Source organism: Lampetra planeri, chromosome 55, assembly GCF_965212315.1.
Source record: "Lampetra planeri chromosome 55, kcLamPlan1.2.h2, whole genome shotgun sequence".
Classification (NCBI taxonomy): Eukaryota; Metazoa; Chordata; class Hyperoartia; order Petromyzontiformes; family Petromyzontidae; genus Lampetra; species Lampetra planeri.
In genome coordinates, this window is record NC_136161.1 from 4,512,886 (window position 1) to 4,539,617 (window position 26,732).

Sequence of the window (26,732 nt, forward strand, 5' to 3'; positions counted from 1 at the left end):
CTAGGCCACATGACGTCCGGACGCTGTGTCGTGCAGGCGCTCGTGAAAGGGGTGGGGGAAACCGACGGCTTGGGGGGTGTTTAAAAACCCCTTGCATCTTAAAACGTGATGTGGCAGGTTGAATTATGGGGGTCACTGGGGAATGTCTTTGTTGACGACAACGTAACGGTCACAGCCCCCGTGTTGTTAAAGAATAATGAAGGCGGGCGGGGGTCAGAAAACTACTGAAAATAGACGCAAGTTTATTCCTATTCATATTCTTAGGTTTTTTCGGTAAAGTCACGTAGGTAAAAAATTAAAATTAATAAAATAAAAATAAAAATCGCGAAATTCCACCTATTTGTTAGAGTTTTTAACAGACAACGAGACAAGAAGTCACAGCTTCTCGAGACGCTGGCCTTCCTAAAGAGATGCCGCACTTGATACAGCAATCGTGCTGTGACGGTTCCACCTGAAGACGGAAGCTTGTGTTGCCTCCGAAACGTCGGGATTTTTATTTTATTTTGATTTTACTTTTATTAAGTTTATTCCATCGCCTATTGTCGATTATGATTTTTTTAATCCGAATGTTGTTACAAAAAAAAAATGCAAAGCATCTACGATGTTAAAATCAAGGAAGGGTGAATAATAGGCCTTCTAATAAATATAAAATAGCCTTTAAGAGTCTTCTTGGTTCTTTCGGTAAAGTCACGTAGAAGGGAAATAATGAAATAATAAAAATAAAACATCATTAAATAATTCTCACGACGTTTCGGCCACAACGCAAGCAGCCGTCCTCAGGTGAAGAACAGGTCTGTCTTTCCGACAGACCTGTTTATTTTTATTATTTCCCTTCTACGTGACTTTACCGAAAGAACCAAGAAGATGAATCCCTGCAGTCACGAAAGCTTTAAATCGAAATTTAGCCTTTAAGAGCTTGTGCAGGTGCCGTGGTGACGCAGTAATGAGACTGGCCACTCAGAGAATGGAGTGTTGTTGTTGTCGTCTGCTGTATACCCGCCGCTGTGTCTGTGTAGGTATACAAAGTTGCTCCTCAGCTTGTGTGTGTTATGCGGCTCTCTCTCCAAACAATGTTTTGGTCATAGACAAAAACAGCATTTGGCGTCCTCTGGTCTAACACCGTTTTGAGACTAGGCTCAAAAGAAAGCTGTCTCTGGTGTGGACCAATCCGTTTCAAAGACGATGCATCATATTACCAGTTACGTTTTTTGTTTGCATTCTGACCACAAGTATTGTGGTTAATGCAAGACATGATTCCTTGTAAAAGGTTTCAGTTTGGTGTTTTGTTTCCAGGAAAAAGGGGAAAACCTATTTTCAAAAACAAATAGGGCAACAACAACAAATGGCCCTTCTTTGTCTTCGAAAGGTTGGCCGATCCCTGCGCTAGGTAGTGGGCGGTGTTGATTATAAGAGAAAATACCGGAGTGAAGTCACAAACCCGGGGATAATTGTTGCCAAATGGTAATTGTTTAATAACAATGACTACAATAAATAATACATTGTAAAGGCGATGATGATGATGATGATTTGACGACGACACCGTGCAGTTCGTTATCACCTTAGCACTGGGGGTGGGGTATAGCGCTAGCCCCAAACGCTTTCCCCAATTTGCATTCGCGTTCTTTTTAAATAATGGAAATCACCGTCGACTCGTTTATACCAACACGACTGTGAGTACGCACGGTATGGAGTAAAAAATTAACCCGTAAAAACAAAGTTTTTCACTATAAATCCTTTATATGCGTGCCAGCCCACATTGGTCTTTGAAACGGGCGGCTAGAGTCCTCTCGTCCTCTGGCTTGAGATGGCTGCCACCTATGGGTCAGATGATTGCCTGCCACCATTAAGCAATTGGTAATTAAATATAAAAAAAATTTCCTAAAATGTTGAAAATTTTGGAAAATAAATTTCACGAAAATGCATTGTCACGCACAACGAGTCTGTGTGCAAAATGTCAGCTCGATTGGATCACGAGAAGTGGGTTAAAAAACGACCGAAAGATTTGCACGGTCGTAAGCACGCAAGCAAGCAAGCAAGTGAACTTAATATAAAGGATTTAATAAAAATGCACAGGTAGCGAGTTCAGAGCGGGGGTTCACTGCGAGACTGAGGACACAGCGGGCAGCCTAGAGGAATGTGTGCCTCATCTTGGCAGACGGTTTCAAATGTAGTAGCAACATTCTGTGCACGCACCTCCCCCGGTATCGGTGGTCACGGCACTACGTACTACAACTCGCGATTACCGGAAACCGGCGGGTCGCAAATTGTGAATTGGAACGCCGCGGTGGCTGGGAGATGTTACCTTTCTGGATTTGAAGCTTTCGTGACTGCAGGAATCCATACTCTTTGGTTCTTACGGTAAAGTCATGTAGTTAGAAAAAATAATAGATCACGACATTTCGAGCTCTCTCCCACCTGAAGACGATTGCTTGTGTGGCGATCGAAACGTCGTGAACTATTATTTTTTTCTACCTACGTGGCTTGACCGAATAAATCAAAGAAGATGTTATCTTTCTCACCTGGTATGTAGGAGAGGTTGTGGGTTCGATCCCGACTCTCTTTGACGCCTGCTGTATATTTTTGAGTTCGCGGGTCTCTCTCTCTCGCCCCTTGGCCTCGTGGATTTTCCCCTCCATATTTAGAATCAACGTCACGCATTGAGTGTGTCTGTCCGCTGCTATACATTGCCACGTGTTGATGATAAGCCACTTGGTTGAGTTGTTGTCATTTCGATTTAAAGCTTTCGTGACTGCAGGGATTCATCTTCTTGGTTCTTTCGGTAAAGTCACGTAGAAGGGAAATAATAAAATAATAAAAACAAAACATTATAAAATAATTCTCACGACGTTTCGCCTACAACGCAAGCAGCCGTCCTCATTCTTCACCTGAGGATGGCTGCTTGCGTTGTAGCCGAAACGTCGTGAGAATTATTTTATTATATTTTATTTTTATTATTTCCCTTCTACGTGACTTTACTGTTGTCATTTGTAATAGCCAGGCCTGAAATGGAGCTACATAGCTCAGTGGGCCTTACCAGGTAAAATAAAAATATCTAGTTAAGTAGTAACTCAGAAATATGCGAAACTCCCAAATCCTGAAATCTTACGTGGCTAGGGTTTCCCATAATTGAACCTTGAGCCCGACGCTCTTCCGTCTCGTTTTCTAATTTGCTACGTTGTGCGCGGCAGGTGAAGGCGGCTCGATGGGGCCGCTTTGCGTGGAGTGCCGCAAGGACTTTGGCGGGCGAATGCGAACGAAGGCGGACGGGCCGAAAAGACCAGGCCAGTCGCCGCGCGGCTGCGCCCAGTGCGGCAAGAAACTCGGCGCCGTGTCGTCGTACGCCGGCCGCAAGAGACGAGCCGACGAGAGGCCGCGGCCGGGCGCGACCCGCGCGGACACGGGGCCCCCGCCGCCCCTACCGCCCCTGCCGTCCCTGCCGCTCCCGCCGCTCCTGCCGCCCCTGCCGCCCGTCGGCACGTCGGCGGGCGACGAAGAGACGGCGAGCGCCCCCGGCGAGAAGCGTCACGGGTGCGGGGTCTGCGGCAAGCGCTTCGCGCAGCTCTTCCACCTGAAGAGGCACTCTCGCACGCACACGGGCGAGAAGCCGTTCGTGTGCGAGGAGTGCGGCAAGGGCTTCGCGCAGCGCTCCAACCTGGAGGCGCACGCGCGCACGCACACGGGCGAGAAGCCGTACGTGTGCCAGGAGTGCGGCCGGAAATTCTCGAAGCGCTCCACCCTGGAGAAGCACGCGGGCAAGCACCTGGACGATGAGAGCCCGCACGTGTGCGGGGAGTGCGGCAAAGCGTTCGCCCACCACTTCCACCTGGAGAAGCACTCGAGGAAGCACGCGGTCGAGAAGCCGCACACGTGCGCCGAGTGCGGGAAGGCGTTCGCGCAGCGCTCCAGCCTGGAGATGCACGCGCGCACCCACACGGGAGAGAGGCCGTACGTGTGCCAGGAGTGCGGCCGGGGTTTTTCCCACTGCTCCACGCTCAAGAAGCACTCGAGGACGCACACGGGCGAGAAGCCGCACGTGTGCAAGGAGTGCGGCAAGGCGTTCATACAGCGCTGCGCCCTGAACATGCACGCGCGCACGCACACGGGCGAGAAGCCGTACATGTGCGTCGAGTGCGGCAAGAGGTTCACCAAGCGCTTCAACCTGGAGATGCACTGCCGCACGCACACGGGCGAGAAGCCGCACATGTGCACCGAGTGCGGCAAGGGCTTCACGGCGAGCACCGACTTGAACAAGCACTCGAAGACGCACACCGGCGAGAAGACGCACATCTGCAAGGAGTGCGGCAAGATGTTCTCGAAGCGCTCCACGCTGGAGACGCACTCCCGCACGCACACGGGCGAGCGTCCGTACATGTGCGAGGAGTGCGGCAAGCGCTTCACGCAGCGCTACAACCTGAAGATGCACTCCCGCACGCACACGGGCGAGCGTCCGTACATGTGCGTGGAGTGCGGCAAGGGCTTCTCCCAGCGCTCCACCCTGGACACGCACTCGCGGACGCACACGGGCGAGAAGCCGTACATGTGCGTGGAGTGCGGCAAACGCTTCGCGCAGCGCTACAACCTGGAGATGCACTCCAGAACGCACACTGGCGAGAAGCCGCACGTGTGCAAGGAGTGCGGCAAGGGCTTCTCCCAGCGCTCCACCCTGGACACGCACGCGCGCACGCACACGGGCGAGAAGCCGTACATGTGCGTCGACTGCGGTAAGAAGTTCACGCAGCGCTACAACCTGGAGATGCACTCGAGGACGCACACGGGTGAGAAGCCGCACCAGTGCAGGGAGTGCGGCAAGGGCTTCTCCCAGCGCTCCACCCTGGAGACCCACGCCAGAACGCACACGATCGAGCGGCCGTACATGTGCGTTGAGTGCGGGAAGAGGTTCACGCAAGGCTACGACTTGGAGATGCATTACAGAACGCACATCGGAGAGAAGCCGCACATGCCCCAAGATTGCGGGAAGGGCTTCATGTGAAATTGTCATCGGCAGGTGCGGGATTTATGACCGCCGTGCTCCGGTGGGGAAAACCGTTGATCCGCAACGGGTTTTCCCCCTTCGGGATTCGAAGCGAGGATTCGATGCAGGTGTCCGACGAGTTAAAATTGATTTAATATCCTGAATTGTTACATCCCCGATTGTATATAGTCGTTAATCTTCTTATTTGTATAACCGATGTTGTTGTTCTGGAGTGGCGTTTCTCAAAATAACTTTTGTTTGGCCCGCGAAACCGCTCGGCCGATGCAAACATTTCTGCGGAACGCCCAGACCAACCCCCCCCTCCATTATCCATCCCTGCCGACGAAACGCATTCACTTATCTCTCTCTAAATACAGGGACTCCTCCACTTACGAACGAGTTAGGTTCCAGAGGTACTGTTCGTAAGTCGATTTGTTCGTAAGTCCAACTTTACGCCCTGCCGATTACAACCGTGTTGTACGGCACGGACACTAAACACGGGGAATGGCTTTAAAAGTTGTATAATCTCCTGTAGATGTAGATGCCACCGGCTTTTCTTACGACCACCCTCAACACTTTCACCTTTGCTCCTGCGACGCGATGGTGGGTCAATGATGTTCGTGAAAGAGCAGAGAGAACGTCGGAGTGAAGCGCACAGCGACAACGCAACAGCAACAGACGATGGCGGCGTCCCAGGCAGAAATGCTGGGTAATGAATGGGAATGCTGGGTAATGAATGGGAATGCTGGGTAATGACACCGAACAACCACCGCCATCCGAACAGGCAACTAGTCGTACAGACCGGATTTGTTCGTGTCTCTGAAAGTTCGTCGAATGTACGTAAGTAGAAGAGTCCCTGTACCGGTCATACAAAATGATTCATATTAGCGGAACTTAAAAAGAAACAACTTGAATGCAGCAATTTGGGGAGGGGGGGGGGAGGAGCATTTAGATCTTAGGGGTAGGGTAGTTTGATCAGGGGTAGTTTGCCGAACTTAATACTTTTTTGTTATTAAATATCACGAGCTAAGATGTTCATTAACGTCCATGACAAAAGGTGTTTATTTGCGGAGCAACCTGCGTTTGCATCGCAACCACCGCGGGGTCCAGCCGGAGGACTGTCGGGGTACCTCTGGTGGTACCGGGGGTACCTCTGGTGGTACCGGAGGGGAACCACACTTTAACCACACCACTCTTGTGTCGAGCGGCGACAACGATAATTTCACATCGAGGTGGTCAATGAAACCGGACGGTTGCGTCTGGAGCAATCAATCATCGCCGTTGCGATGATGACACCTCCTCCTCCGTGTTTGTGAATCGGGCATCGAGGTGCTCTGCTCTGGGTGACGATAGTCGCACGCCAGAGATGTATATCTTTTATTCGTTTGCGCATCATCTTCAAGTTGTTCGGTTTGCGCGGTTTTTTTTGTTATTGCCGTTTATAGAGTCGTGCCCGTCGGAGGTGGTCAGGGTGGTCTCGTCGCTGCGTTTTGTCGTTCTTAACGGCCGTTTGTTGCTTAAGTCGCGTTTGCGCCAGCCGAATCCGAGCGGGGGTGTTGTGTTTCTTTATTTATTCGACCCCTGTCGTAAGTGCTTGACATGGGGCGGCCACCCTCGACTCTTCAAATCGTTTTTGTTGTTGTTATCTACGGCCTCAGCTGCGTGTGGCCGTCCGGTGCTTGGCCAGCAGGGGGCAGTGGAGTCCACATCACCGACGGCGCACTGACGGGGGTGGAGGGCTTTCTGTTGTGTGTGCGGGTTGACCAAGTTGGCACAGTCGGGGGGCACAGGTGGTGCATCAGCCAGTCGTCAGTCAGTCGACCCATGGCACCTGCTTGGTCTGCCCCGTGACCTCCTGCCGGCGGGGCATCCCGACACTTCACGTGGCCGTGGCGTGCACCTAGCCTGGCGCAAGCGCCGTGGTGACGGCACCGCCACTTAGGGGAGAATGGCGGTTGTTGTTGACAACGTCCGGTGACTGGACGATGTTTGTTTGAATGATCGTTTGGCTTTACCTCCGTCAAGGCGGAGTGTCTTGCTCTTGATTGTGAAAGAGACGCGCACACACACACGCAAGGCTTTGTTTGACTAATGCTGTAGGCCCTCGTTTAGCGCGCTAGCTAGCTAGCAGCGGCAGCAGTTGTAGACGCGTCGCTGAAAAGTGCCGCGCGAAGTGATGAAACGCATTTGGGCGAAAACGAATGTCCCCGTCGTAAATAGCGTACCGACGTTTGGCGAGATGCGACGTCACTACCACACACGCCACGCCACCCGATGGCGAAAGGGGCAAATTAACCGAGGGATGCGCCGCCACCCGCGCGCCGCTGTATCCTTCCGCGTGACCATATCGCACCGCTCAAGAAAGTAGTTCGTCGTCGTCGACCGCTCAGAAACCGCCGCTTATAACAACGGGTGCGAGCCGTTCCGCGTCGTAACGGTACGCGTCACAACGGGCATGTCCCACGTCACAACGGAGCGCGTGCGCCCTGCGGTATGACGGCGTGTCACTGCGTCGTTCGAAGAGTGCTCCTCCAGTGGAAGAAGAACGCCGCCGTAGCGAAAACGCGTGGCACAGCGGAGTTTGCGCCGCCGCACTCCGCCACGCTGGACCGGCGTGGGCTGGTTACGGGGGGGGGGGGGGGGGCGATGTTCGCCGCTGATGTTCGCTGTGGCCGAGCGTTGAGCCTCGGGTGCCCAGGTTCAATGTCCGGCTGCCGGAATACCCAGAGAAAAATCACGCACAACAGGGGAGTTTGTACGTACGTTATGTATGTTGAACTTCTCTGGGGGGGGGGTGGGGGACGACAAGCTAAACGCAACAACAAGTGGAGTTTTGACTTAAAACTTTCGTGACTGCAGGAATTCATATTCTTGGTTCGTTCGGTAAAAGTCGCGTAGATCAGCATCTACGCGACTTTACCGAAAGAACCAAGAATAACAAGTGTAGTAGTTATTAAGAAATAAGAAGTTTTGCTAATTCAAATTATTTAAAATTGCACAGCTCCCAGTGGCTCTCTCTTGTCGGAATGAAGAGCGTTCCAGACGGCCGCCGAAGCGTGTCTGATGGGGTGAATGTGGCGAAGTTCCTTTATTCGCGGAGTTTCTTCATTCGCGGAGTTTCTCGAGGGGAGAGGGGTGGGGGGTCACGTCCTGAGCCCCCCCCCCTCCACGCCACCATCCCCCTGATTTTCGGCCGTCTACGCATTTCCCCTTATTCGTCACCTGGTGCCAAACGCCATCTCCACTCTCATCGTATCTACACGTGTATATATGGCGCCTTTGCTTTATGAGCAATCGTTTAAACAAAACAAATGGTACGTCGCGCGATCGTCGTTGAGATAAAGAGTGTGGTTATTTTAAAAGGCGCTGGCGGCGGAGGGAATGGTGACCCTTTGGAGAGATGGAGTGGTTGGGGGTAGTGATTAGGGGTAGTATTTGTGAACTTCTTTCGCACAGTACGTAGGCAACCGCGCTAATCGGAGGTGTGCGGCGGTAAGGACGGCAAACTAAACGCAACGACGAGAAGCCGTTCTAAAGAATTGAGTTGATGGTGATGACGATGCTTTAAAAGCGCAGCATTATTCCAGTGGCTTCCTTTTATCGGAAGGAAGAGCGGCGTTTCAGACGGCCAGCCGAAAGCCGTCGCCGCCGGTAGCGAGGATGACGACCGGGGAGTTGGCGTCACGACACACAGAAAAACCACCTTGTCGCAACCGACTGCCCTAAGGGGGGGTTGCCCGGGACCCCCCCCCCCCCCCCCCCCCCGTCGTTTGCGTCCACTCCAAAATCTCCCCCGTGGTGTCCCCCTCGACACTCGTTGACTCCGTCCTTGTCCCATCTCCATCGAGCAACCCGCTACACACACCCCCCCCCCCTCTTCGCAACATCCACGAAAATCACCTCGCTCAGTCGCGTTAACCCCTTAGACGCCCTTCGTCCTCGGCTCGGTTCCTTCGCCTCCCTTGCCACTTGCAGTCCCTTGCGCTGGATCCTCTGCCATCGCCACCACGGTGGTGGTGGGTGGGGTGTGTGGGCCTCCAAAGATCGCCTGGCTGGCCTGTGCCCACCGTCTCCTTGTTCTCGGTCGTCTGCCGAGTTAGTTGTCTAACTCAGCGGTCCCCAACCTTTTTGGCACCAGGGACCGGTTTCGTGGAAGGCAATCTTTTTTCACGGACCGGGGGGGGGGGATGGGTTAATCATTGGGTCTTTCCCTCTTTTCAAAGAAGCTCTCCAGCGACGTTTGTTTTTTGTACTCATTTTGGCTAAGGGTTAGAGCTTGTGGGCTTACCAAAACCACGACTGAGACGAGTGCGCAGTGCGGGAAAGAGGCGCGGATGGAAGTTGTCAATAAAATAATGGGGGCGGGCCACGCGCGGACTCAACGCTCTCACCTCCTGTTGTGCGGCCCGGTTCCTGACAGGCCACGGACCGGTACGGGTCTGCGGCCCGGGGATTGGAGACCCCCCCCCTCCTTTGCATAATGACTCATGGTTAGAACTCTCGGCACGAGCAGCATCGGCATCACCGCGACGCGCAACCTCCTCTCGTACACCCAGGAGCCAGGCATGTGGTCGCTGCTTAGGCATTGTAAACTAAAAAACTCAACCGTTTAAAAAAGAAAATTCCAGGTTAAGGCCCCAACTGAGCTGCTGTATAGCTATTTTTTTTCTTCAGAAGCTACCTGGACACAAATGGTGTCTCAGCGAAGTGGCTCATCCGGCATCACTTGGACATTTGTCGCAGCAGCCAAATACTCCAAAGCGCGCGGTGATGTTGATTATAAACGTGGAGGGAGGAAAAAAAACCGGAGGACCCGGAAAAAAATCCACGCGACCACAACGGGTAGAGAGAGAGAGAGACAGACTCCAAATATACAGCGAACCCATGAACTCCTGTATACCAGGCGAGGCAGTTAACATCTCCTAGCCACCGTAGCCCTCTCAGCCGTCTGGAACGCCCTCGTCATCCCGCCGCCACGTTCAATGGACGTCGGCTTTCAAGAGGCGCTCCGTTCACCTGGCGTGCGAGTGACGCTGCGCATTTGACTCTGCGCATCGGGGCGACATTCGCTCATTCTTGATTTGAAGCTTTCGTGACTGCAGGAATCCATACTCTTTGTTTATTTCGGTAAAGGCACGTAGGTATAAAATAAAATAAATCGCGACGTTTCGGGCACAGCACAAGCGTCCGTCATCAGGTGGGAAAGCATGATCTGCTGCTGAGGCCGACTGCTTTCCCTCCTGATGACGGACGCTTGTGTTATTTTATACCTATGTGACTTTACCGAAAGAACCAAAGGGAGGATACATTCGCTCATATCTGTGACACGTATCAAATTGCGCGTTTTCGCTGCGGCAACAATAGCGGTCTGCATTATATGATTAGGATACACCTAAACCTGATGTTCCGTCGTCACCTCGCGAGTTTCACAAATCTGTGCTCTGTGTGTGATCAAACCAACCCTTGTTTCTAGCGTGTGATGTCTTACACAAGGAGCGCGACACTACATTTGACTCCGCGACACTAAGAAGACGAAACTACATGCACGCACACGAATTCAAGCGAACACGACAGCCGTCATCCAATTCAAACGCTCTGCCATTGTAAAAAATATATATATATAAAATGCACGATTCGAATCGCAACCCTTGCAGCCACTAATATATAGTCAACACAATTTGATTAATTAGTTTCTTTTTATTCTAGATATGCCAATTAGGACTGTCTAATATGATGTCCGAGTCTCATTGTGTGATGTACGCTTGTCATTGTGAGTGGTCTTGCTTTTATCTTCCAGGATAAAAAAAAAAGAGAGCCACTTTTATCCGATTCCAAACCGAACCGATATGTACACGGCGAGTGATTGTTTTGTGTGTGTTTAGTTAAATTAACAAAACATCCTCCATTCGTGGGGCCCTCGGTCTCAAACCCACGGCACCGTGCCGAAAATCGACTTTCGTGCGCTCCCGTTTTTTTAAGACCGGCGGCCTGAGAGGCTGGTCGCGAACCGCCCCGAACGACGCGTTTGACGACGTGGGGCATCGTTCCCACTCTTGAACATCCCAAGGGCTCTTGTCATGGGGAGGGAGGACGGTGGTGGGTGGGGAGGGGGGCCTTGTTCATTAGTTAATTGGACGAAACGACGCGCTGTTACTGCCTTGACCCTTTCACCCCATCGTGTACATACATCCGCGATCACACACTCATCCCACACGCCTAGCCCCGGTTAAAATGTTTCCATTGTGTGTGTATATCTCTTCCTATAAATTGCTTTTTCTCTCTCTTTCTCCCCCCCCCCCTTCCAAATTCCTAGATCGCAGCTCGGGACACGCGTTGTTATATTGACCTGTTTACTCTGGTTGTTTAGATGTTGCATAGGTTAGCGGCCGTGCTTTCCTGTATTTGTTGTCGTTACAAAATAAACGCATATGCATACAAAATGATGGAGGAGTTGGGGTGGGGGGTGCACCGGTGAGTACTCTCGAGCCAAATAAAGACAGCCGAGACGTTTCAGACCAATCGTGAGAATAAAAGTGGCAGGACCGAATTTTAAGCACCGAGTTGCTGGCGGGAGCTGGGATTCCCAGTGGAGAGGCATTCGTTAGCTCTCAGTTGAGATGGGTCCGGGCAACGTAGCTCGAATTGCCAGAACATCGCCTTCCTAAAATCCTTGTCCACGGTGAACTCAAAGAGGACTGAGCGTGTTCCCTGTGGCCAAAAACTTGCGCTACAACAACAAAAAACTCCTTAAAAGACACCCCCCAAGACTGCCGGTATCATTACTGTGTGTGGGTCCCATCGTGGCGAAGAAATGTCAGAGCCAAAGCCGCAAGCAGTGGAGAGAAAGCGGCTGCTGTAGCGGACTCTGGTCAAGAGGATTGAAGAGAAACACATTCCTGCGGAGGGAGCTGGTAGGAACGTTGGGTTGCTCGGTCAATGGCCAGGGTCAATGGCGGCGTGGTGTATTCCGCAAATATGGCCGACTGGGAGGGCGGGCACAAGCCGGCGTGAGTAGGTTAAACGTTGAGTTTTATAAGGACACCACGGGGTGACCAGCCCCTCCCCACCCAGCCCCACCCCTAACACCCCCCCACCCAGCACCACCCTCCCCACCCAGCCCTCCCTGCACGACGGACGGACGGACACAATAATCCTCTGTGGGCTGGTGTAACCAGGAGGTTCCTACCAGTATAAGGGATCTACATCATGGGACCTCCTTTGCCAGTACCAAAATATGAAAATAGGTTTTTCCCCTTTTATCTGGCAACAAAACAGGTGTGTTAAGTTGTTAAAACACCAAACTGAAACCTTTTACAAGGAATCATGTCTGCATTAACCACAATACTTGTGGTGAAAATGCAAAAAAAAACATACTCTGATAACATGCATTGTCGAGATTTGAAGCTTTCGTGACTGCAGGAATCCATACTCTTTGTTTTTTTCGGTAAAGTCACGTAGGTATAAAATGAAATAAATCACGACGTTTCGTATTCTTAGGTTTTTTCGGTAAAGTCACGTAGGTAAAACATCAAAATTAATATAAAATAAAATAAAAATCACGACGTTTCGATTGCAACACAAGCAATCCTCATCTCGAAGCTGCTGCAAAACCAAAAAAGACTGTGGAAAGGCTTTTGGTTGATGGCAGATTCACGCGACGTGATTATTCCCCAATGATATAATGTTCACACGTTTAGAAATCACATCACGTTACCTCCCCTGGGACATTGCCACGTACCCCCCAGGGGTTCCGCGTACCACCCCCCGGTTGAGAACCGCTGGTGTAAAATAATAAATGATGGGACGAGGCAAGAGGAGGCCGCGGTATATGCAGGGTGCTCCAAATTTTGATTTTCAACACTTCTGAGAATTGGCAACAATACCACAAGAAATCTGCTGCCTCTGGGCTCTGGAGAACACCTGGCGAAGATTCCAAGCAATGCGTTGACGACGGCGAACAAGTGTAGACTATAGTAATTGGGTTTAACCCTTTTATCTGGCACCAAAACTGACACCTTTATACAAGGGATCATGTTTGCAATAACCACAACACAAGCAGTCAAAATGCAAACAAAAAGAGACAACTCTGATAATGATATGCACTGTCCTTGAAATTGATTGGTCCACACCCGAGACAGCTTTTCTTAGAGCCTAGTCTCCACCGGTGTTGGACCAGATGACGCCAAAAGGCGTACAACTCAAAAACAGCGCACTATCAGAGTATTGAGAGCTCGGGGTAAGCCATTTACATTATCAAAGTTGTCTCTTTTTGTTTGCATTCTGACTGCTTGTGTTGTGGTTATTGCAAACACGATCCCTTGTATAAAGGTGTCAGTTTTGGTGCCAGATAAAAAGGTTAAACCCTATTACTATATCTTGCTACTGGAAAAGGAGGTCTCATAATGTAAACAAGTGGAGACTCTTTGACTTTTTGAATCTATTAACATTACATTTGTTATCATGTTTCAGTGTTATTAGGGGCCGTTCATAAATTACGTCACGCACCTGGGGGGGGGGGGGGGGTTAGACATTTGTGACGATGTGTAACGAGGGGGGGGGGGGTTGATAAATGTGACGTCACATCAAAATGCGCAACTTTAAATATATCTAGACAACACGTTCTACTTAATTAAATAGACTTTTTAATAAATGTTTTCTCCTACAACATCAGAGTGCAGCGCCACATTAAATACGCACTACAATGACAATAGTTTAAAGCGATTTGAAGCATTTTTTTGGGGGGGGGGGGGGCGGGGCAGAGCTTTGTGATGTCATATATGAGGGGGGGTCTGCGCCGTGTGACGACAGGGGAGGGGGGGTCAAACATCGTCCAAAATCGCGTGACGTCATTTATGGACGGCCCCTTATCCGTTCTTTTTGCATGAAAAACGATAGTCCCATGTAAGTGTTAACATTTATTTGAAGCACTCCTGTATAGCAGCCGAGGTGCGTGACGGTGCAAAGAGACAAGTCACAGTCTTGGTTTTGACCCCCACCTGACCCCATTCAGAAACAGAACATTTATTAATGCCGGAGAAAATCCGATGAACCGAAAAGCTCTTTTTTACATTCTAGATTTGACTGCAAGGATTCATACTCTTAGGTTTTTTCGGTAATATCACGTAGGGGAAAATAAATAAATAATAAAATTATTTATACAAATAATAGAAATAAGTCAGATTGAACCTGCACAACGAACGTCGTTAACTACGCCCACCGCAATGCGAGGGTCACGTGGCGCGGCCACGTGCCATGGTCACGTGGCGTCGCGCGTCACAGCATCACAATGGGGAAGTGACAGCGGCGCTTTCGCTTTGATTGGGAAGCGTCGAAAATCGCTCACGGGGGTCTCCAAAAAGTCGAAGTGCGGCCTGCCAAACGTCCCTGTTTGGTGTGCAGTGAGTAATCCCGTCGCGATTTTGCGTTGTAAGCTTTATTCTGTTTTTGTTTTATGCATACTATGCGTTCACTACTGTGTACAGATTAATATCTTCATTTCAAGTGTTTCGTGACTGCTAGAATCCATACTCTTTAGTTCTTTCGGTAAAGTCACGTAGGTATATATTTAATATATTTTATTTTATACCTACGTGACCTTACCGAAAGAACCAAAGAGTACAGATGAATGTATCAAATATGTGTACCGTATATGAATACATGTTTAAACTGTGCAAGTGATAGTACACTCATCTCGAGAATTTCTGCAACGATTGTGCATATGTTGTTGTCGGAGCAATGTATTCAGGTTGGTGTCATCAGTTTAATCATAATTATATGATTATAATGACATTATTAAGTAATAAAAGATCATTATTAATACAGTTTTTCCACTGATACACCAACAATTGCCTTAATCTTAGGTTTTTTCGGTAAAGTCACGTAGGTTAAACATTTTATAAAAGTAGAATAAAAAATAAAATAAAAATCACGACGTTTCGGAGGCAACACAAGCTTCCGTCTTCAGGTGGAACCGTCACAGCACGATAGCTGTATCATGATACAGCTGTATCATACAGCTGTATCATCATACAGCTGTATCATCATCCGAAACGTCGTGATTTTTATTTTTATTTTACTTTTATTAATTTTAATTTTTTACCTACGTGACTTTACCGAAAAAAAATCTAAGAATATGAATCCTTGCAGTCACGAAAGCTTCAAATCTAGAAACAATTGCCTTAGTAATGCTACCGCTTGGAATGCATTATGTATTGAGGACGCTGCATCAGCTAACTACGTGTAAGCAACGATACCATTACTACTCGGGGAAAAATAGTCGAAGTGAAAAAGAAAAACTTCTATTATGGATGATATTGGTCGCGTTAAACAGACTAGCGACAAAAAATCAAGCGACTGTTTGAGGTTCATTGTCGTTGTTTGGGTGTGTGGTAATCAGTCGCGCCCGTGTCTCTTCCCCTCTCCAGCATGGTAGCGACGTCAAAGATCACCCCCCCGCCACCCCGTATAGCCTGCTTGGGGCAATTGTTGTTAGTAGCGAGCACCAGCACCACGGCACACCCGGTTCGCCTTTGTCTTCCCTAAGTGTCGATGTTTTTTTTTTTAACACGGCACTCATTTGAGGCTGAGTCGACCTAGGGGAGGCCCCGTGAAACGGTTAAACCGGTGAGCAGGAATCGACCTCTGTTCTCCGGGGTTCGCAGTGCCGCGCGCTAACCGCTGCGCCACCGCTCCCCAATAACAACAACCGCCATTCGCCACTAAGTGGCGGTGACGTCACCACGGCGCCTGTGCCAGGCTATGTGCACTTTAAGGCCACGTTAAGTGTCGAACGTCCGCTGGCAGGTAGTCACGGGACAGACCCAGCTGGTGCCATGGGTTGACTGCTGTGCCAGGCTAGGTGCAGGAGGAGGTCACAAGACAGACCCTGCAGGTGCTATGGGTTGTCTGCTGCGCAAAACTAGGTGCAGGAGGAGGTCATGGGACAGACCCAGCTGGTGCCATGGGTTGACTGCTGTGCCAGGCTAGGTGCAGGAGGAGGTCACAAGACAGACCCAGATAGTTCCATAGGTTGACTGACTGAGATATGCGACTTGCCGATGCACCACCTGTGCCCACCCCCCTACTGTGCCAGTCTAGGTGCAGGAGGTCACGGGACAAGACCCAGCTGGTGCCATGGGGTTTACTGATTGAGATGACTGACCCGTTGCATCATCCGTGCCTGCCTGCGCCTGCCCCTGCTGTACCAACCACGCTGCTGCGGCTTTTCGTTTTTTTTTTGTTACCGCCCTGGGCACACAGATGGCCGTGTCGGCGCCCAACACAGACAATCTTCTGAACTGCTCAATCTGCCTGGATGAATTCAAGGTGCCCGTGTCTCTGCCCTGCGGCCACACGTTCTGCAAGGAGTGCATCGAGAATCACTGGTCCAAAGCCCTGCAGGGGAAGGCCGCCCCCCCCTTCATGTGCCCGCAGTGTCGAAAAGCCTACACCGTGGTGCCGCCGCTCCACAAGAACGTGGTGATCGATGACGTCGTCAGGGACAGGAGGGAGAGGCGGGAGAGGCGGGAGAGGCGGCAGAGTGGCGATCGCAGATGGAGTGTGGTGAGTTCAGGACAATGACGAAGGTCCCTCAACCCTGCCCCCGTGCTTGGCCGCTAACAAGCTTTTGGGGGCAAGTGTTGTTCGTAGCGAGTAGCAGCACCTATGAAAGTGGGGTGTGGGTGGCCAGCACCACGCCTGGCCGCATTTGTATCCCCAGTGGTGATGTTTACTACACGCTGCACCGGGCACTCATTTGAGGCTGAGTCGACCTAAGGGACGCCCAGGACCAGTTCAGATAATTGCTGTCACTGGTGGTGGCCGTGAGCGGGAATGGAACCCTGGCCTCTGCCGGGTTCGTAGCGCAGTGCGTTAATCGCTACACTCTCGTTCCCCACACAGATACACACACACGCATGCACACACGGGGTGTTGTTATCGTTGACTGTGCTTGTGCACCACTGCCAACGCAGCAGCAGCATCATCATCACCAGCTCACCAACTACTAACTATTTTTTTATTTTACCAGCTAAAGGCCCACTGAGCTATGCAGCTCTTATTCAGAAGCGACCTGGCTGTTCCAAATGATAGCTCGACGAAGTGGCTCATCGTCATCATCGTGTGTAAATTAATAAGAGCAGTCAAATATTCTAAACGCATGACGTTGATTCTAAATGTGGAGGGAAAAACGGGGGACCTGGAGGAAAATCCACTCGACCACGTGGAGAGAGAACGATAGATGCAAACTCCAAACATACAGTAGGCATCATGGTCGGGATCAAACCCACAACTTCCTGTATGCCAGGCGAGGTAGTTAACATCTCCCAGCCACTGTGGCGCCCCTACTCAACACGTCCACTGCTGTCGATGATGCGCTCCACCACGATATCCTCGTCGCGACCGCCTTCGCACCGGACTCGGGAGTCGGCGGATCTGTACTGTCGTGCGATAATTCAGCCATCCGGCAGCGGACCACAAGAAGTCAGCGAGTCAATGCGGTCATCGGTCCAAACTCTACACGGCCCATCGCTCGAAAACCATGACCTCCTTGTACACACCAGTCGAGGGGGGCGATAACATCTCCTTAGCCACCGCCGTGCCGTGCTAAAACGTGGGGGCGTGTGTTTCGTACCATTTTTCAGGAGCTGCTGAGCGCGTTCAAGCAAACGCTGACGGACAGGGAGCGGGTGACCACCGCCCTCAGTAGCAGCCTCCTGGACAAGTTGGGCGCCGCAGAGGTGAGGGGGGCTTGGCTACACGCCGCCGTGGGCCTCAAGCCACATTGCTCGTCCACCTTCACAGCAGGGTCGACGATCTCCCCCCCACCCCCGCAATCATAGGTGTGTGTGTGTGTGTATCCAGTTGAGTGTTTGAACATCTTAACGCCCCCCCCCAATCCCCCCTCCCCTCCCCCCGTACACCCTGCTCTTCTTGTAGATGAGGTGATCGTGGTTGGCACGGCAAAGAGTGGTGGGGTTACGAAATGGGACATTTTTGCCAGTATCAAAGTGTGAAATAAGTATAACCCATAAAAACAAAGTTTTTCACTCTAAATCCTTTATATGCGTGGCGGCTAGAGTCCTCTCGTCCTCTGGCTTGAGATGGCTGCCACCTATGGGTCAGATGATTGCATTGCACCATTAAGCAATTGGTAATTAAATATAATATTTTTGTCCTAATAAGTGTAAAATTTTGGAAAAAAATTTTCACGAACATTAATTGTCACGCACAACGAGTCTGTGTGGAAAATGTCAGCTCGATTGGATCACGGGAAGTGGGTTAAAAAACGACCGAAAGATTTGCACGGTCCTACGCAAGCAAGCAAACGAACTTAATATAAAGGATTTAAAAACAAGAGTAGAATTTGGTGTTTGAACATCTTAACACTTGTTTTATTGCCAGAAAGAGTCAAACCGATTCTTGTTTTTTCAGTGGTCGGGTTGTCGTTGTTGTTCCGGTTTGCCGAACGAATTCAGCATTACGAGGTCGCGCTCACTACACACGCAAAGTGCTTGCCGCAAATGAACCACGATGCCTTGCCGATGTCCTCATCGAGGAGCTTAGACCGTCACGTGAACGCCGGTCATCCTCGCAGCATTATAGCCAACAAGGTGGCAATGTAGCAGAGCATCGAGAAGGCTCGATTTATTGCAAATCGCTAAATCTACGGGGCTTCTGGCAAAAACATTAGCAAGCTGCAGTGTGTACAAAATGCGCCGACATGTGTCGTGACGGGTACTGCAAGGTCCGACCGTGTCCGTCCGGTGCTCGCCAAGCTGCATTAGCTTCCGGTTGCCGAACGAATGCATAATGAGGTCACGCTCATTGCACGCAAAGTACTTGCCACAAATGAACCGCGATACCTTGTTGCCGATCTTGTCAAGGAGCATAAACCGTCATCACCTGGACTCTGGTCACCCTCGCAGCAGCGGCTTTAGGCTAACGATCGAACAAAGACGATCGCCGCATCGCAAGCTTTCAGATTCTGTTTCTTTGGGCGTCTGGAACGCTCTTCCTTCCGATGTTAGGAAGCGACTGGAGCTATGCACGTTTAAATCATCTAGATTGAAAACTCATTCCTTGAGAACTGCTTTTTGTATTTAGTTTGTTGTCCGTTCCCCTGCACCTCCGATTAGCATGGTTGGCTACGAGTAGTGCATACAGTACACACGCAATATTGTATTTCTCTGCGTGTATTTCTGTGTGCCTATCCCTATGTGTATGTATCTCTGTGTAAGTTTCTCTGCTGGCCCAATAGGGGGTACAGCTGGTGCATCTGCCAGTCATCTCAGTAAGTGGCACCTGCCGGGTCTGTCCCGTGACCTCCTGTCAGCGGCGAGCCTTCGACACTTCACGTGGCCTCGAAGTGCACCTAGCCTGGCACAGGCGCCGTGGTGACGTCACCGCCACTTATTGGCGAATGGCGGCTGTTGTTGTTTCGCTGCATCGGAATCGGAATCTGTATTTGTCCGGGAGGGATCCGATGAGCTAATAAGCATTTCTTCACAGATGTCCAGTAGGTGACGGGTGAGACAGGTGCCAACCAACTAGTGCGCCACAGTACACATCTGTGTGTCGTGCACACAGTACAATACACTGTTGTTGTCCCATGTCCGGCCGCATAGCCGCATGTCGAGTGAATGTTTGGTAGAAGTCGGTTGAGCCGCATGCACAGCGTGAAATCGCACAAACCCAACCCGCACAGAGCGGTAGGGAAACCTGTGCCAGGCTAATTCAGTTGTGGAGAGTGCGTGGAGTAGAGTGAGATGAGAGGTAGGAGAGTGTGTGGATGGGTGTGGAGTGAGATGAGAGGTAGGAGAGTGCGTGGAGGGGAGTAGAGTGAGATGAGAAGTAGGAGAGTGCGTGGAGGGCAGTGAGATGAGAGGGGGAGAGGCAGGAGAGTTGCGTGGAGGGGAGTAGAGTGAGATGAGAGGGGGAGAGGTAGGAGAGTGCGTGGAGTGGAGTGATATGAGAGGTAGGAGAGTGCGTGGAGGTGAGTAGAGTGAGATGAGAGGGGAGAGATGTAGGAGAGTGCTTGGAGGGGAATAGAGTGAGATGAGAGGTACGCAGGAACTAGTCCATCGAGGATCGTGAATACTTTGAGCACAATATTGACATTTGTCCAGACATTGAATCGGGAGCCCGCAGGGGAGGGATTGCGATGGAGGCACCTGGGAGATGGGTTGCAACTTGGGGTCTTGTACTAGACTGACGGAGCCCCGTTACCTGTTGCCATCCCATAGGAAGCGGCGGAGTGCTTCAAGCGGAGGTTGAGCGCCAGCTACGACGACTTCCTGCGCCTCGTCGCCGAGGACCACGAGTTGGCGCTGAGGGCCGTGGACGCAGAGCGCGACGCCAAACTTTCGGCGATCCGGCACGAGCTCGGGAGGTGCACCGAGGTGCTGGGCGGCCTCCGGGAGACGCTGAGCAGGATCGGCGAGCTGGAGGCGACCCGGGACGACGCGGAGTTCCTCCAGGTGCGATTGGCGGCGGCACGGAGCGACTCCGCGCAGGGATGCGTCGTGGGGGGAGGGGGTCGCGCTCGCTAGGCACGTGCGAGCGAAGGGGCTTGGCACAAATCGGGGGCGGCCGACCCGTCACAGGCCGAGAGCCGTAAAAGTGACCACGAGTTCCGCAAAGTGCCAAGTGTGTCTCTACACGCGCTCCTTGACGTAGAGATCCGCGGTCAGTGGATACTTTTGGATTATCTGCGATTTTTAATTATCTGCGGCCGTCCTCCCCGTCGTTAGCACAGATAATCGAGAGTCCGACTGTGTTGACAGTTTTTAGCACAGCACGGGCGGGATACATTAATTATTCTTTGCATGAATTAATGTTAATGGGAGTCAGTTTGAACATTTGTTGAAATAAATTACATAACCACATGTGATTTAGTGATAGGTTTTTACCCTTTTACCTGGCAACAAAACTGACACCTTTATACAAGGGATCATGTTTGCATTAACCACAACACTTGCGGTCAAAATGCAAACAAAAAGACAACTCTGATCATGTATGCACTGTCCTTGAAATTGATTGGTCCACACCCGAGACAGCTTTTCTTAGAGCCTAGTCTCACATGGTGTTGGACCAGATGACGCCAAAAGGCGCACAACTCAAAGACAATGCACCATCAGAGTATTGAGAGCTCGGGGTAAGCATTTACATTATGAGATCTCCTTTGCCACACGTGTGATTTGTTAAAATAAATACAATAAACCTCCATAATACAGGTTTTTTTGGGGGGTTAAATCACGTAAGTATGTAAATGTGTAGTTTCTCAAAAAAACCTGTATTATGGATGATATTGGTCGCAAAAGCCTACGTGTTATACAATAAACCTGTGTGCTGACTTTTGGGTCACCCTGTATAACGGGGGAAAAAAATATTAACACTACAACTTGTCCATGAACTGAATCTGACTTTGTATCTTTGTGCGTGCATTTGTGCATCTGTGTGTATCAGGGCCTCAACGACAATTGGCAGAGGTGAGTTTGAACGTGTTAAATACAATACAGTACTTTTATATACGTTCTGACTCCTGGTGCCCCGACTGGACATCAGATTCCTCCTCCGGTCTAAATAAACGTTCACGATTCTGATTATCTCGCAGGCTGCCCGTGTGACATACGAAGAGATGGAGCGATCGCTCTCTCCCGAGGTTCACAGATAGATCGGTTTAGCACGCAGTCACGCGATCTAACCCAACAACAACGAGAATAAACCAAATCTCATGATTTGAAGCTTTCGTGACTGCAGGAATTACTCTTTGGGTCTTTCGGTAAAGTCACGTTAAAAGAAAATATATTCAATAATAGAATACGACGTTTTGATTGCAACATAAGCAGTCGTCATCAGGTAGAACTACATTTCAGAGAGACAAAACACAGACACGGAGACACACAGACAGACACACAAGTAGAGAGAGACAACAGACACAGAGAGAGAGAGACATACAACATAGACAAGTGACTTCAGGGAAAGAACCAAAGCGTATCCAAATCTCTATGATGTCACGAATAGATTCTTCGTCACGTTACGCGACGCTGACTATCGGAGCGCACTCAGCGCGCGGGCCGGAAGTCGGAGCGACGGAGGCGCAATGCGACCGTAACGACGACGTCGTCGTTATTCTTCGCAGGTTCATGAATTTGCTGAACGAGCACCTGGAACAACCTCCGAGCGTGTCGGTGGAGTTCGCGACCGCGTACCAACTGCAGCAGCGGATAGACGAGCTCCTGAGCCTCTTCACAGCTTCCAGGCGAGCCGCGCCTTCCCTGCCCGAGACGCCCCGGGCTGCAGAAGCGGCGGAGGGGACGCCAGGAGGGGGGGGAGCAGTGTCCCTTCCATCCCCAGCCACGCTCCTAGCTCCGTCGCCTGCTCTGACCCCAGCTCCACTCCCAACTCCATTCCCAGCTCCACTCCCATCTCCACTCCCATCTCCGTCCTCAGCTCCGCTCCCAGCTCCAATCCCTTCTCAGTCCTCAGCTCCACTCCCATCTCCGTCCTCAGCTCCACTCCCATCTTCGTCCCCAGCTCCGACCACAGCTCCCTCTCCAGCCATGCTCTCGGCAATGCAGGAGCCAGAACCAGCGCCACCTCGACCCACTACTGCGGCGCCTGGACACTCCGCATGGAGCGACGTCTCGCTGGTTCGCCCCAACAGGGCCGAATTGATACGGAGATGTAAGTCGTGCGTTACACCAGGAGTGAGGAACCTCCCCCCTCCCTACCCCCTCCCTCCCTCCTCCCCCCTCCCTCATTCCTGCTCCCTCTTTTCTCCTCCCTTCTTCCTCTCCTCTCCCCTCCCTCCTCCCTCCTCCTCCTTCCTGTTCCCTCCTCCCTCCCTCCCTACTCCCTCCCTCCTGCTCTCTCTTTTCTCCCTCCTCCCTGCAACCCTCCCTCTCATCCCTCCCCCACCCCCCATTCCACCCTCTCCTCCCTGCTGCCTCCTCCCCTCTATGCTCCCTTCTCCTCCCAATCATCTTCCACCTCCCCCCTTCCTCCTCCCTCCTACTCCCTCCCTGCACTGCCCCACTCCTCACTCTCCTTCCTCCGGCTCCTCAGTGTTCTGTTGTCCGGCCACCACGTTTGGCTCTCCCGGAGGCTTATTGTTGTATGTGTAATGTGAGGTTACACCTGGGCGATAGTGATAGGCTCTGCCGGCCTCAGCCCGCAGCCAATGGGTAGTCGAGCCAGGGGCGTGGCCCTGGAGCTGGACAGTATCTTCAAGAAAGTTCCAGGGGTGTGGCTGAGGATTGACTGCGTGGTATCACGTGGGCCAGGGATTATAAGGGGTGGAGAAAGACAGCACGTGGTCAGTGTGCGGAGCCACGTGGCTGGTGCCGTGGTCCTGCTCCAGCTACGTGGCGGGCCGCGGCAGTCTCTCTCACGCTGTCAGCCAGCAGCGTGAGGGAGCGGAGAGGGAGGCAAGGGAACCGAGTGTGTGAACGGGAGAAACGAATTAACAACTGAAGTCAAGACATCGTCTGAACGGGATTTATTACCTATGTATGTTTGTTGAACTTCTTTCGCACCGTACGTAGCAAACCGTGCTCAGTGGAGGCGCAGGGGGGGGGGGGGGGTAGGACAAACTAAATACAACAACAAGCAGTTCTAAAGATTCTATTTAATTTATACCTGATGATGATTGCTTGTGTTGCAATCGAAACGTCGTATGCTAGTATTGAATTGAATTTATTATTTTATCTTTATACGTGACTTTACCGAAAGAACCAAAGAACAGTTCTAAAGAAATTAGTTTTCAATTTAGAATAGTGGTGTCGTGTATCGTAGCGTAGTATATAGTAGTGTATAGTCTAGTGTATAGTGTAGTGCAGTATGTAGTGTATAGTGTAGTGCAGTATGTAGTGTATAGTGTAGTGTGTACTGTAGTATATAGTCGTATGTATGTTGAACTTCTTTCGCACCGTACGTAGAAAACCGTGCTCATCGGACGTGCGGGGAAAGGATAACAACTTTAAAACAACAAGAAGCAGTTCTAAAGAAATTAGTTTGTCGTTTATCTTGTTATTAGTCCTCTGTCTTTCCTCTCTCCCACGTTTTTCTAATTCTCTCCCCCGCTCCAACCTCTTCCTACCCTAACATAGTGTTTATTTCTTCATAGACTTTGTACAGTTGCTCGAAATGTGATTGCATTGAAATGATAGCTATATGCGTGTATATATGTAGAACTTGTCTTTGGACGGTGGTTAGGAGATGTTAACTACCTCGCCTAGTATGCCGGTCGTGTATTCGATCCCAACAATGACGCCTGCTGTATATTTGGAGTTTGATGGTTCTCTCTCTCCCCCTGCTCACGTGGATTTTTCTCCGGGTCCTCCGGTTTTCCCTCCACGTTTACAAAACATGCGTTTGGCATATTTGGCCGCTATAAATTTCACGTGATCAACCGCTTCGTTGAGCTTATCATTTGTGATGGCAAAGTCGCTTCTGAAAAAATAACTACAAAGCTCAGTGGGGCCTTACCTGGTTAAAGAAAAAAGTTTAGTAGTTGTTTCATATGTATCGTTGTGTTCTAGATGGCCGTTCTCCGTGTCTGAACCCGGACTCGGCTCACCGCTGGCTTTGGGTGTCCGAGAACCGCAGGACGGTGATGATGAATCTAAACCAGAAGCAGCCCGACTGGCCGGACCGGTTCGAATCTCATCAGCAGGTCCTGGGCTCTGACGGCTTCTCGTCCGGACGCCATTACTGGGAGGTGGATGTGGGCAAAGCCAAGTGGTGGCGCGTGGGTGCCGCGTACGGGACGATCCCGCGGAAAGGCGACGCTAATGGGTATAGGCTGGGGGAGAACCTCGAGTCCTGGTGCTTGCATAAGCAGAGCAGCCTGACGGCGCGACACGCGGGCGTGGAGAATCCGGTGAGGACGATGGCGACGACTCATCAGAGAATCGGCCTCTACTTGGACTGTGAGGCAGGGCTTCTGTCGTTTTACGGCGACACTGGCGGCGACGTCGCCGAGCTGCTGCACTCGTTCGAGCACAAATTCCAGCAGCCTCTCCTGCCCGCGCTCGAGCTGGGCGGACAGTTCAAGGGTAACTCTCTGTCGATAGCAAAGCTCGACTGATGCGCCGCTGCGGTCAAGTCGATTTCACAAATGGATTCTTCGTCAAGTTACGCTGGGCTGACGATCAGAACGCACTCAGTGCGTGGGCGGGAAGTCCGAGCGAAGGAGGGCAATGTGACCTTTTTTGGTGCAAAGCTGCCAATCAAAGCGCCATCAATCACATTCATGTTCATAAACGTAGAACATTCTTTACGATCTAAAGTATATAAAAAAATATATATACACTGCAGTCAACTCATGCGAAGCCTAGCTCTGCAACGCCACCCAAACCAACGCCGAGTCTGGAGGATGGGTCGTGGCCTAAACGGAAAGAGGCGTGGCCTAACGAGAAAGGGGGCAGCGCCTAAAAAGGAAAGGTTGCCGAGGTCTTAAAGAGGAAGGGGCAGGCCCTACAGAGGTTGAATTTCCCTGTTGACTTAAGGTTCTATTCTATTCCCTGTGGCAATACGTTCATGAGCAAAATGCCACTCTCGAGGCCTGCTAGCCACGAGAGGGCTTTGGCTATACCTCTGTTGAAGGAGCGCAGACTACACTAGTGTACTATGCGGTCCATAGTTTTTGTTTCCTGCCCACAATCGTACTACTGTGGCTTGGTGTCTTTAATTTTCCATTCACGAAGGAGATGTCCGCGCATCGGCCTGTTGATGCGGGTGATGGTTACACCACCAGTGTCTACGGGGAATGTCAAAGCCAGGAGGTTATGATGATGCTTGGGTCTCGGATGAGGTGTTCGTCCTGGAGGCCTGCGTTTGTTCCACTCTATTCGCTAACAGCAGCGTTCTTCCACAACTGGGTGAGGTTCTAGGATGGCGACAGCAGCAGTGCGATCCCAGAAGGGGCATCGGGACTCGAGACAAAGGCGACATGACATTGTTGAGATCTTGGTTGATGACGTTTGTAGGTTGGTTGTCTTCGGCAAGAAGAGGCGTCACCTCCCTTGCAGTTTTTGCGTGATGTCTCTGTGGATATTTGGTTTGCAGAATGTTCGCAAGGACAGGGGGCCGGGTGATTGTTGTCGGTTTGAATGCTCCAGTTTGTGATGCGTGTTGTGTCGTGTTGAGTGAACCCCCAGTTGAAACTTTTAAGCTAATTTTTATTCGTGATTGAAATGTGTGAACGCATGCGCCCACAAAAAACGAGACAATACGAATGGGAAATGCAATCACAAGGACGTGTTGTCATAAACCGATATCGCATTCATCATCATCATATCGTGAAATTTAACATGAAACCTTGTCATAGCCTGATAAAAAAAATATGTTGTGGCATCCCTAGCATGAGCACACAAATAAAATAAAAAATATATATATATAGCTTGATGTGGAATTGGTTTAGTTACTTTGGTGTTTTCCCCTCGCATGTGTTGGTTTTCTCCAGTTGCTCCGATTTTCCTGCCGCATGTAAGACACTCATCATTCATTGGCTGCAAACACCTTAATACATAGAGAGGACCGCAGAGCTTGGGCAATTGTTGGTCGCACCGGCTCAACCCCACGTGGCTGCTGCTGCCGACCTTCCCCTCCCGTCCGGTTCATCCTCGCGCCTCCCTGAGTGGACCCTATCCATGTGATGGTGGCGCTTTGAGTGGCAGAATTGCGACAAATGGTCGCCACGTGTCGTGACAAGGCCAACACGGTTGTGGCGTGTAGCGTAGTAGTATCGACAAGGCTC

The 26,732-nt window shown here is 50.8% G+C and overlaps 2 protein-coding genes across 5 annotated transcripts in view; both read left to right on the forward strand.

Moving 5' to 3' along the window:
• LOC144735530 (uncharacterized) overlaps window positions 1-11,413 on the forward strand; it is a 41,276-nt gene extending 29,863 nt beyond the window's left edge. For 2 of the 3 annotated variants that reach the window (XM_078617945.1, XM_078617944.1), the window contains one exon: window positions 3,189-11,413. In XM_078617945.1, the coding sequence (XP_078474071.1) occupies window positions 3,189-4,990 (1,802 nt within the window). In that variant the 3' untranslated portion in view covers window positions 4,991-11,413. The remainder of the gene's footprint in view (window positions 1-3,188) is intronic. The other variant, XM_078617946.1, reaches the window with a different exon arrangement.
• Window positions 11,414-14,121: 2,708 nt separating this feature from the next.
• LOC144735535 (E3 ubiquitin/ISG15 ligase TRIM25-like) lies at window positions 14,122-26,374 on the forward strand. Of its 2 annotated transcripts, none has more exons than XM_078617954.1 (7): window positions 14,122-14,370; window positions 16,232-16,534; window positions 17,614-17,709; window positions 20,215-20,448; window positions 21,437-21,459; window positions 22,113-22,657; window positions 24,514-26,374. In XM_078617954.1, the coding sequence occupies exons 1-7, from the start codon at window positions 14,194-14,196 to the stop codon at window positions 25,059-25,061; spliced, it is 1,926 nt and encodes a 641-aa protein (XP_078474080.1). In that variant the 5' UTR covers window positions 14,122-14,193; the 3' UTR covers window positions 25,062-26,374. The 2 variants fall into 2 exon arrangements, with proteins under 2 accessions (XP_078474080.1, XP_078474081.1); XM_078617955.1 differs by having other exon boundaries at window positions 14,289-14,398.
• The last annotated feature ends 358 nt before the right edge of the window (window positions 26,375-26,732 follow it).